Below are 12657 nucleotides of genomic sequence, written 5' to 3'. Positions count from 1 at the left end.
AAATTCCATAGATATTAAGTTACTATCTTGGAAAGTTTTGTTTTTGGTTGCAATTTCTTCTGCTAGAAGAGTTTCAGAGTTATCTGCTCTGCAGTGTTCTCCGCCCTATCTGGTGTTCCATGCAGATAAGGTGGTTTTGCGTACTAAGCCTGGTTTTCTTCCTAAGGTTGTTTCTAACAAAAATATTAACCAGGAGATAGTTGTACCTTCTTTATGTCCGAATCCAGTTTCAAAGAAGGAACGTTTGCTACACAATTTGGACGTAGTCCGTGCTCTAAAGTTCTATTTAGAGGCTACAAAAGATTTCAGACAAACATCTTCTTTGTTGTTTATTCTGGTAAAAGGAGAGGTCAAAAAGCGACTTCTACCTCTTTCCTTTTGGCTTAAAAGCATCATCCGATTGGCTTATGAGACTGCCGGACGGCAGCCTCCTGAAAGAATCACAGCTCACTCCACTAGGGCTGTGGCTTCCACATGGGCCTTCAAGAACGAGGCTTCTGTTGACCAGATATGTAAGGCAGCGACTTGGTCTTCACTGCACACTTTTGCCAAATTTTACAAATTTGATACTTTTGCTTCTTCGGAGGCTATTTTTGGGAGAAAGGTTTTGCAAGCCGTGGTGCCTTCCGTTTAGGTAACCTGATTTGCTCCCTCCCTTCATCCGTGTCCTAAAGCTTTGGTATTGGTTCCCACAAGTAAGGATGACGCCGTGGACCGGACACACCAATGTTGGAGAAAACAGAATTTATGCTTACCTGATAAATTACTTTCTCCAACGTTGTGTCCGGTCCACGGCCCGCCCTGGTTTTTTAATCAGGTCTGATGAATTATTTTCTCTAACTACAGTCACCACAGTACCATATGGTTTCTCCTATATATTTCCTCCTGTCCGTTGGTCGAATGACTGGGGTGGGCGGAGCCTAGGAGGGACTATATGGCCAGCTTTGCTGGGACTCTTTGCCATTTCCTGTTGGGGAAGAGATATCCCACAAGTAAGGATGACGCCGTGGACCGGACACACCGTTGGAGAAAGTAATTTATCAGGTAAGCATAAATTCTGTTTTTTACGCACCTTCCTCTAATCATGAGTGCTGCTATTATGGAACCTAGGTTAGACTGCAGTTATCTGACGGCAAGTTACTATCCATGTGCAGACACGTCGGCACTGAAATGTAGTTAAAGATTTCAACATGGTAGCACCTATGACTAGAGGGAGGTAGGGAACAACCTCAATTCTATGCTGATAAACTGTATTTGGTGTTTAATGTCCCTTAATTTGTTTTTCATTCAAAATTATTAATTTGACAATATTACCTCGACAGATAACTGTCCAATGCTGCATATTCCTGGATTTACGTACCCTGTACAAGAATACCTTATGGAAGACATTATTGAAATGTTAAAGTATGTATAATTTTACTTTTTATTAATACATACTCTTATGAGAGTAGAATTTGAAAGAAGATGATGAAAAGAATGTGGCACATGCATTATCTGATCCTAAATATAAATTGAAATGCATTTATCCTTCCCAACATGCTGCAATTGCTATATTATTTTGTATTAAACAATGTTGTTGTCTGAGTAGAGACTCATTACAAAAATAGGTAATACTAATAATAGAAACATTAAAGAAAAAAAAAAAATAGATAATTAAATTATATTAGATTTTTATTTGAAAGTAACAGGAAATGCATAGTACTTACTGCAGCATTTATTCCTATTGGTTTTCACATCTTTCTGTGGACTGTGACACGCTTCCATGATTGTGACAGAAAAATAGGTTTATTACGCTTAGGAGTATGTTTTTTTCAAATTAAACTAGTATACTTATAAATGGAATAATGAAAAATCTGTATAATGTAACCCTGACTTTAATATTTATTGTGGCTAATGCCTGGGCATACATTTTATACTTGTGTTCATAATTAAACACCTCATATGTTTGTAAAGGCTTAATTTAGGGACCACTCAACCACATGTTTGCTGTGGAATGCCATCTTATTTTATCTTATCTATGTAATATGCTTTTTCTTGCAGTCCTTATTGAGTATATGCATTTCTTAATAAATGTGTTCTTTCTGGAGGTTTGGCTTTCATTTTATTATTATTATGTTTAAGTTATATCCCTAAGGACACTATGCGGAGACCTCCGTGGAAGAAGAGATTTTTGCAAGGACACACAACACAACCTGAAAAAGAGGAAAAAGAAGAGCTGTATAGGGAGCGCTGGCCTGAATATGTTCGGAAACTCCAGGGAAGGTGAGGTTCCTCCTTAATTTTATTATCATGATAATGAGGTGATATCTGTTAATTGTATGTGTCAGTCATTGTTTCCTCTATGCTTGGTATTCATAAAGCAATGGGTGCCACAATGTTATAACTTAGGTTTCTTTTCTGCTGGGGCAAGTTAGGAACAGCTATAAATGGATCTGCAGACTGTGACTTTGTGGATTATAGCAGTGTAAGTCTGGAGGCTGCTTTCTGCATTTAATAGGAATTGGCAAGCCCTCCAAATATTACTAAGAAAGCGGTCCTAAAATATTTATTATGTCTGCAGATATTTAGCTGTACAGTGCTTTGTTGCTGATATGTACTATGCATATGTAAATAAAATTACTAATTTCTCTTTAAAAAAAAAATTCTGTCCGCAATTATGTAAGAGCACACACACACACAAAATAAATGTTTTAAAACCTTTTAAAACTGTAATTTTATTAATGATTAAAACATTCCTTGTTTTTCTTACAAACTGCAAACAAAACCTGCTGAGTATATTTATTATCTTATATGTAGGGCTAGCTATACATGTGTTTGTGGTCACTGTTTAGAACATTGCCAGGTGAGGCAAACAGTAGCCCCACTGTATGAGTTTTTACAAAGTATGAATTTAGATGGTATAATATGGTGCTGTGTTTTTCAATGGGAACATTTTTTTTTTAAATTCAACATAAGTTAAAGTTATTATTTATTATTCATTGAAAAACATAGTTCTTTCTTTTCATTTAATTTGGATTGTGGTAAGAAATAGCTGGGGAACCAACGTTAAAAACTGTTCCAGTGCATGAATATACCAGACAGTGACTAACACTGAGACCAGTTTAGGATCAGGCACTGAAACTGATCAAATATCTGTGTTACATACTCCTACCATTAGTACTTTAGGCCCTCCCTATATTAAAGAAAAGAAAAAATACATAGAGTGAGGAGACAGAGAAAAAGATATAGGAAAAGAAACAGTGTCTATGAGGAACAGGGAGGGGGGTCCTTGGTATCCACAGAGGAACAGAAACAGACAAAGTCCCAAATATGTACAAAAAATTTAATAAATCTTTCCAATCATACACTTTCTGAGGTGGAGCATAGGGTTCTCTCTAGGGGTTTGGGTTATTCTCCATCATGCCATTTCAACCTGTTCCAGACTATCTTAGATGTGAACATATTTGTGAGGTATTTGACCCTTAAAAAACACTTCCACTGTGATACTCTGGAACAGGAAAATTAGTTACATGATATGGAGATCTCTGACAACGATACTGTAGATCTTAATTTTCAGGAGTTTTGGATAGACTCAGCTTTTTGGATGTAATATTTATACTTAACAAAAATGAGGAAGTATTCAATGTAGAATTATATCGTAAAACCCACAGCGGGTAATACAATTTTAAGCTACCAATCTTGTCATCCAACTCACTTAAAAAATTATATTCCCAAGAGCCAACTTATTAGGGTCAAACGCAACTGCTCTAATAGTGTGACCTATGAAGAAAGTGCCAAGAATACTATTGATAGACTTTCAAATAGGGGCTATACTAAAACAATATTGTATAAAGCCAAGGAACAAGTTGATATGACACCTAGATCAGAATTGTTAAAATATAAAAAATGAAATATTAACAATAAAGAGGCATTCAATAAATCCCCTATGTTCATCACTACCTATAGTAAGGAATATAATGACATTTGAACTATTATTAAACAACATATGCCAATTTTACAAAATGACCCTGTTCTAAATGAAATAACAAAAGATGGGTGGAAATTTATTTCCAAACAAGCAAAAACTTTGAGAAACATTTTGTCTCCATCCATGCTCCCCAAAATTACCCACTCTACATGGTTAAAACAAAGGAAGGGCTTTTATAACTGTTGTGCCTCCAGATGCAAGACTTGTAGTTATGTAATCCAAGGGGATAAATTCTGATCTCAAGTATTGAATAAGGAATTTGACATCCGTTATTTTATTAATTGTAAGACCACACATGTTATTTATTTGCTTACATGTACAGGCTGTAATATACAGTATACAGGGCGCCCCCAAGGCAGAACATACTGCAATGTCATCGCAGAAAATGATTACGAAAAAAATGGAGAGCCCCACTGATACTATGTGAACACTGTGTGTGAATAATTAGTGTGAATAAAATTTGTATAAGCAGCTGTTATAAAAAACAAAAAACATGCTTTGTACTGCTAATCAAGCTGTGATTAATCACTCTGTATAGAGTTTGCAACTATTTTTGCATTTTTTGCACATTGTGTTTTATATATTTAAATAAACATTAGTAATGAAACCACTAGGTTGTTTTGCACAATTATTTGTTAGCGCTGTTACCATTTGTCATTCCTCGCAGAAAATGCAGAATGTCTGCAGAAAGGAGCACAGGAAAATTTGGGCTTGCACTTAAAAATGTTTTTGTTTTTTTTTAATTACGTTTTATTTAACAGGTTTCTTTCATGCATTATCGCTTTATTTAATTTTCTGTTAGCATACCACCGGTGTTCTAACATTTTCCCGGACCCATAGGAATGCAGGACTGCGTCACATTCCTATGGGTCCGGGAAAATGTTCGAACACTGGCGTACATTGTAACCTCTCCCCCCCTCAACACAGAGCCATGGCGTACTCCCAGGGCTCCATAGTGTCCGTGGACTCAAAGCATCAGCTATGTGGTTGTAAGGTTCCATCTGGGCACCATGAAGGAAGTAAGGGAAGCGGCTTCAAAGGTGTTCAGAACTTCTTTGGCTGTTACTGGGACGCTGCAGACGCCCACAATGTGACGTTACAGCAGCAGGGCTCCCGGTATAAAAAAAGTTAAAGCGCACTGCAGCTTGGAGTGGCGCCTGCAATATCCTCCAATGTGTGTAGGGCCAAGGCAGCTCTTTCCTTCCCCAATAAATAGTAGGTGGCACCCTGACAATCAAATTTAGTTTTGGTCATTCAGTTATAGTGAGCCAAGGATTATGGCTTGTTTAGATTTGCTCGATAGCTGCAATTTGATTGTCAGGGTGCCACCTACTATTTATTGGGGAAGGAAAGAGCTGCCGTGGCCCTACACACATTTGAGGATATTGCAGGCACCACTCCAAGCTGCAGGTGTCCAGAAATAATTATGATCCTTAACTGTGTGTGTGTGTATATGTATGTATGTATATATATATATATATATATATATATATATATATATATATATATATATATATATATATATATATATATATATATATATATAGTAACATAGTAGATAAGGTTGAAAAAAGACTGAAGTCCATCGAGTTCAACCTATACAAATCTAAAATACTTACAAAAAGCTCCAGTTAAGCTTAAATAACCCCATTAAAATTTGACCCATTTAATACTAGCAATCATATCCATGAATTTTGTTTATATACAGAAATTTATCCAGACTATTTTTAAATGTATCTATGGTATTGGCATTCACTACCTCCTTTGGTACTGAGTTCCACAATTTTATTGCTCTTACAGTGAAAAAACGTTTCCGTTGCAGGAGATTAAATCTCCTTTCCTCCAACCTTAAATTATGACCTCTTGTCAGAAACAATTTTCTTGGAATAAACAGAGCTTCTGCCATCTCTGTATATGGGCCTTGAATATATTTATATAAAGTAATCATGTCACCTCTATATATACAGGTGGCCCTCGTTTTACAACGGTTCAATTTACACCGTTTCAGAATTACAACCTTTTTCTCTTGTAAGGTGTATCCAGTCCACGGATCATCCATTACTTGTGGGATATTCTCATTCCCAACAGGAAGTTGCAAGAGGACACCCACAGCAGAGCTGTAATATAGCTCCTCCCCTAACTGTCATAGCCAGTCATTCTCTTGCAACTCTCAACAAGCTAGGATGTTGTAGGAGAGAGTGGTTAAATATAGTTAATTTTCTTCAATCAAAAGTTTGTTATTTTTAAATAGTACCGGAGTTGTGCTATTTTATCTCAGGCAGTAAATAGAAGAAGAATCTGCCTGAGGTTTCTATGATCTTAGCAGGTTGTAACTAAGATCCATTGCTATTCTCACATATGTCTGAGGGGATTACACAGATGAGGTAACTTCAGCGAGAGAATGGCGTGCAGTTTATTCTGCTATCAGGTATGTGCAGTTATAATTTTTTCTAGACATGGAAAACACTAGAAAATGCTGCTGATACCGGATTAATGTAAGTTAAGCCTGAATGCAGTGATTTAATAACGACTGGTATCATGCTTACTCCCAGGGGTAATACCCTTATGATATTACAATATAAACGTTTGCTGGCATGTTTAATCGTTTTTATATATGCATTGGTGATAAAAATTTATTGGGGCCTAGTTTTTTCCACATGGCTGGCTTAAATTTTGACTAGAAACAGTTTTACTGAGGCTTTCCACTGTTATAGTATAAAAGTTACAGTTGGTGCAGTTAAAATTACAAACTGTGACATCCAGCTTCCCTCAGGAGTCCCCTGTATGCTATAGGACATCTCTAAAGGGCTCAAAGGCTTTCCAAAGTCGTTTATTGGGGAAGGTAGGACCACAGCTTGCTGTGGCAGTTGGTTGTGACGTCTATTTCGTTTTTTTGATCCGTTTTTTGAACTAAGGGGTTAATCATCCATTTGCAAGTGGATGCAATGCTCTGCTAGCCTATTACATACACTGTAAAAATGTAGTTTGATTTACTGCATTTTTTCACTGTTTTTCAAATTCTGACAAAATTTGTTTCTCTTAAAGGCACAGTACCGTTTTTTATATTTGCTTGTTAACTTGATTTAAAGTGTTTTCCAAGCTTGCTAGTCTCATTGCTAGTCTGTATAAACATGTCTGACATAGAAGAAACTCCTTGTTCATTATGTTTAAAAGCCATGGTGGAACCCCCTCTTAGAATGTGTACCAAATGTACTGATTTCATTTTATGCAATAAAGATCATATTCTGATTTTAAAAAAATTATCACCAGAGGAATCTGACGAGGGGAAAGTTATGCCGACTAACTCTCCCCACGTGTCAGACCCTTTGACTCCTGCCCAAGGGACTCACGCTCAAATGGCGCCAAGTACATCTAGGGCGCCCATAGCGTTTACTTTACAAGACATGGCGGCAGTCATGGATAATACACTGTCAGCGGTATTAGCCAGACTACCTGAACTTAGAGGTTAGCGAGATAGCTCTGGGGTGAGACAAAATGCAGAGCATACTGACGCTTTAATAACCATGTCTGATACTGCCTCACAATATGCAGAAGCTGAGGAAGGAGAGCTTCAGTCAGTGGGTGATGTTAATGACTCAGGAAAGATACCTGATTCTCATATTTCTACATTTAAATTTAAGCTTGAACACCTCCGCGTGTTACTTAGGGAGGTTTTAGCTGCTCTGAATGACTGTGATACCATTGCAGTGCCAGAGAAATTTTGTAGACTGGATAAATGCTTTGCAGTGCCGGTGTGTACTGATGTTTTTCCAATACCTAAAAGGTTTACATAAATTATTAATAAGAAATGGGATAGACCAGGTGTGCCGTTCTCTTCCCCTCCTATTTTTAGAAAAATGTTTTCCAATAGACGCCACCACACGGGACTTATGGCAGACAGTCCCTAAGGTTGAGGGAGCAGTTTCTACTCTAGCAAAGCGTACTACTATCCCTGTCGAGGACAGTTGTGCTTTTTTAGAGCCAATGGATAAAAAATTAGGTTACCTTAAGAAAATATTTATTCAACAAGGTTTTATCCTACAGCCCATTGCATGCATTGCCCCTGTCACTGCTGCTGCGGCGTACTGGTTTGAGTCTCTGGAATAGGCTTTACAGGTAGAGACTCCATTGGATGACATACTTGGCAAACTTAGAGCACTTAAGCTAGCCAATTATTTTATTTCTGATGCCATTGTTCATTTGAATAAACTAACGGCTAAGAATTCTGGTTTTGCTATACAGGCGCGCAGAGCGCTATGGCTTAAATCATGGTCAGCTGACGTGACTTTAAAATCTAAGCTACTTAACATTCCCTTCAAGGGGCAGACCCTATTCGGGCCTGGTTTGAAGGAGATTATTGCTGATATCACGGGAGGAAAAGGTTGTGCCCTTCCTCAGGACAGGTCCAAATCTAGGGCCAAACAGTCTAATTTTCGTGCCTTTCGAAACTTCAAGGCAGGTGCGGCATCAACTTCCTCTAATAATAAACAAGAGGGAACTTTTGCTCAATCCAAGACGGTCTGGAGACCAAACCAGACCTGGAAAAAAGGTAAGCAGGTCAAAAAGCCTGCTGCTGCCTCTAAGACAGCATGAAGGAACGACCCCCTATCCGGTAACGGATCTAGTAGGGGGCAGACTTTCACTCTTCGCCCAGGCGTGGGCAAGAGATGTTCAGGATCCCTGGGCGTTGGAAATTATATCCCAGGGATATCTTCTGGACTTCAAAGTTTCCCCCCCAAAAGGGAGATTTCACCTTTCACAATTATCTGCAAACCAGATAAAGAGTGAGGCATTCTTACACTGTGTACAAGACCTCCTAGTTATGGGAGTGATCCATCCAGTTCCAAAGGAGAAACAGGAAGAGGGTTTTTACTCAAATCTGTTTGTGGTTCCCAAAAAAAGAGGGAACCTTCAGACCGATTTTGGATCTAAAGATCTTAAACAAATTCCTCAAAGTTCCGTCGTTCAAGATGGAAACTATTCGTGCCATCCTACCACTGATCCAGGAGGGTCAATATATGACTACAGTGGATCTAAAGGATGCTTATCTTCACATTCCGATACACAAAGATCATCGGTTTCTCAGGTTTCCCTTTCAAGACAGGCATTACCAGTTGTATCTCTTCCCTTTGGATTAGCTACAGCCCCAAGAATCTTTACAAAGGTTCTAGGGTCGCTTTTGGCGGCCCTAAGGCCGCAGGGCATAGCAGTAGCCCCTTATTTAGACGATATCCTGATACAGGCGTCAAACTTCCAAATTGCCAAGTCTCATACGGACGTAGTACTGGCATTTCTGAGGTTGCATGGAAAGTGAACAAGGAAAAGTGTTCTCTATCCCCACTCACAAGAGTTTCCTTTCTAGGGACTCTGATAGATTCTGTAGAAATGAAAATTTACCTTGACGGAGTCCAGGTTATCAAAGCTTCTAAATTCCTGTCGGGTTCTTCATTCCATTCCGCGCCCTTTGGTGGCTCAGTGTATGGAAGTAATCGGCTTAATGGTAGCGGCAATGGACATAGTGCCGTTTGCACGCTTACATCTCAGACCGCTGCAACTATGCAGGCTCAGTCAGTGGAGCGGGGATTACACAGATTTGGCCCCTCAACTGAATCTGGACCAAGAGACCAGGGATCCTCTTCCCTGGTGGCTATCTCGGGCCCATCTGTCCATAGGTATGACCTTCGCAGGCCAGATTGGACTATTGTAACAACAAATGCCAGCCTTCTAGGTTGGGGTGCAGTCTGGAACTCCCTGAAGGCTCAGGGATCGTGGACTCAGGAGTCTCTCCTTCCAATAAATATTCTGGAACTAAGAGCGATATTCAAGGCTCTTCAGGTTTGGCCTCAGTTAGCAACTCTGAGGTACATCAGATTTCAGTCGGTCAACATCACGACTGTAGCTTACATCAACCATCGAGGGGGAACAAGAAGTTCCCTAGAGATGTTAGAAGTTTCAAAAATAATTCACTGGGCAGAGATTCACTCTTGCCACCTATCAGCTATCCATATCCCAGGTGTAGAGCACTGGGAGGCGGATTTTCTAAGTCGTCAGACTTTTCATCCGGGAGAGTGGGAACTCCATCCGGAGGTATTTGCACAACTGATTCTCCTTTGGGGCAAATCAGAACTGGATCTCATGGCGTCTCGCCAGAACGCCAAGCTTCCGTGTTACGGATCCAGTTCCAGGGATCCCAAGGCGACACTGATAGATACTCTAGCAGCGCCCTGGTCTTTCAACCTGGCTTATGTGTTTCCACTGTTTCCTCTGCTCCCTCGACTGATTGCCAAGATCAAGCAGGAGAGAGCATCAGTGATTCTGATAGTACCTGCGTGGCCACGCAGGACCTGGTATGCAGATCTAGTGGACATGTCATCCTTTCCACCATGGGAACCTACTTCAGGGTCCTTTCAACCATCCAAATCTAATTTCTCTGAGGCTGACTTCCTGGAGATTGAATGCTTGATTTTATCAAACCGTGGCTTCTCCGAGTCAGTTATTGATACCTTAATACAGGCACGAAAGCCTGTCACCACGAAAATTTACCATAAGGTATGGCGTAGATATCTTTTCTCCAAGAAGGTTTGGAAAAAGGATTGTCAGCTAGTTTCTTAAAGGGACAGATTTTTGCTCTGTCTATTCTTTTGCACTAGCGTCTGGCAGATGTTCCAGACGTTCAGGCATTTTGTCAGGCTTTAGTCTGAATCAAGCCTGTGTTTAAACCTGTTGCTCCACCATGGAGCTTAAACTTAGTTCTTAAGGTTCTTCAAGGAGTTCCGTTTGAACCTCTTCATTCCATAGATATCAAACTTTTATCTTGGAAAGTTCTTTTTTTTTTTTTTTTTTGGTAGCTATTTCCTCGGCTCGTAGAGTCTCTGAGCTATCTGCCTTACAATGTGATTCTCCTTATCTGATTTTTCATACGGATAAGGTAGTCCTGCGTACCAAACCTGGGTTCTTACCTAAGGTGGTATCTAACAAGAATATCAATCAAGAGATTGTGGTTCCATCCTTGTGTTACACAATCTGGACGTGGTCTGTGTTTTAAAGTTTTACTTACAAGCTACTAAAGATTTTCGTCAAACATCTGCTTTGTTTGTTGTCTACTCTGGACAGAGGAGAGGTCAAAAGGCTTTGGCAACCTTTTTTTCTTTTTGGCTAAGAAGCTTAATCCGCTTAGCCTATGAGACTGCTGGACAGCAGCCTCCTGAAAGGCTTACAGCTCATTCCACTAGAGCTGTGGCTTCCACTTGGGCCTTTAAAAATGTTGAACAGATTTGCAAGGCGGCGACTTGGTCTTCGCTTCATACTTTTTCAAAATTTTACAAATTTGATACTTTTGCTTCTTCGGAGGCTATATTTGGGAGAAAGGTTTTACAGGCAGTGGTTCCTTCCATTTAAGTACCTGCCTTGTCCCTCCCTTCATCCGTGTACTTTAGCTTTGGTATTGGTATCCCACAAGTAATGGATGATCCTTGGACTGGATACACCTTACAAGAGAAAACACAATTTATGCTTACCTGATAAATTTATTTATCTTGTGGTGTATCCAGTCCACAGCCCGCCCTGTCATTTTAAGGCAGGTAATTTTTAAATTTAAACTACAGTAACCACTACACCCTATGGTTCCTCCTTTCTCGGCTTGTTTTCGGTCGAATGACTGGCTATGACAGTTAGGGGAGGAGCTATATTACAGCTCTGCTGTGGGTGTCGTCTTGCAACTTCCTGTTGGGAATGAGAATATCCCACAAGTAATGGATGATCTGTGGACTGGATACACCACAAGAGAAATAAATTTATCAGGTAAGCATAAATTGTGTTTTTTCCAGTCATGTGACTGCTATTGAAAAGCATTGAGAAGCAGTGCATTTATTAAAATAGCCAGTAGGTGGAGCTGTCCGCTTGTGTTGCAGCAAAGCCAAGCAAGCTGAAATTAATCAGTTTAACCAGACCTGAGCTATTGAGCAGATTTCAAAGGAACAAAATCTTGTGTGCTAATTTATTTTTTAGATATTTTAAAATACATGTTTTGTAGTTCTTATTAAAGGGACATTCAAGATAAAATTAAACTTCCATGATTATGAGCACACAAATGTAAACAACTTTCCAATTCCATTATCTAAATGTGCACAATCTTTTTATAAGCACACTTTCTGAGGCACCATCTCCACTGAGCATGTGCAAGATATACATTTATGAATTTTTTGATTGGCTGATGGCTGTCACACGATTTATTAGGAAGGAAAATGTAACTTACATTTGTCAGAAAAAAAATCTATCACTCATTTGAAATTTGCATTGTATATTATGCATTTGATTATGCTATTCTACTGTGTTTAGTGTTACTTTAAGTAGAACCCCTGTATCTCCAGCTACTTAGTCCAAACAATTACCAATGCATGGCCTTGTTAATGCACTTTTTTTTTTTATTAATGAACTTACTGCATCACACAGTCTGTCTATTTGCAGTTTCCAAATTATTTTCCTGTTCATGGTGGGACCTTGCTGCCATAGGGCCTGATATGCAAACCCTCACTGGGATTGAGAAAAAAATCACATACAATCTTTGGGATTTTTTTAGACTGTGTATTGTAATGTAGGAGTCTCTGTTTTATATGAAGACCACTATATAACATAAACATTACTCAAGTTTTAGACCTTGTATTGTATTGTATTGTAGGAGTCTCTGCTGC

The 12657-nt window shown here is 39.1% G+C and overlaps 1 protein-coding gene across 1 annotated transcript in view; it reads left to right on the top strand.

The window, feature by feature from the left end:
* The window catches only part of DHX36 (DEAH-box helicase 36), a 195585-nt gene that overhangs the window by 26886 nt on the left and 156042 nt on the right, over positions 1-12657 (top strand). Inside the window, exons 9-10 of the mRNA XM_053710066.1 lie at positions 1323-1404; positions 2122-2262. Coding sequence (XP_053566041.1) covers positions 1323-1404; positions 2122-2262 — 223 coding nt within the window. The remainder of the gene's footprint in view (positions 1-1322; positions 1405-2121; positions 2263-12657) is intronic.

The sequence above is a fragment of the Bombina bombina genome, chromosome 4 (genome assembly GCF_027579735.1).
Source record: "Bombina bombina isolate aBomBom1 chromosome 4, aBomBom1.pri, whole genome shotgun sequence".
NCBI lineage: Eukaryota > Metazoa > Chordata > Amphibia > Anura > Bombinatoridae > Bombina > Bombina bombina.
This window is presented reverse-complemented; position numbering and strand designations above follow the sequence as displayed.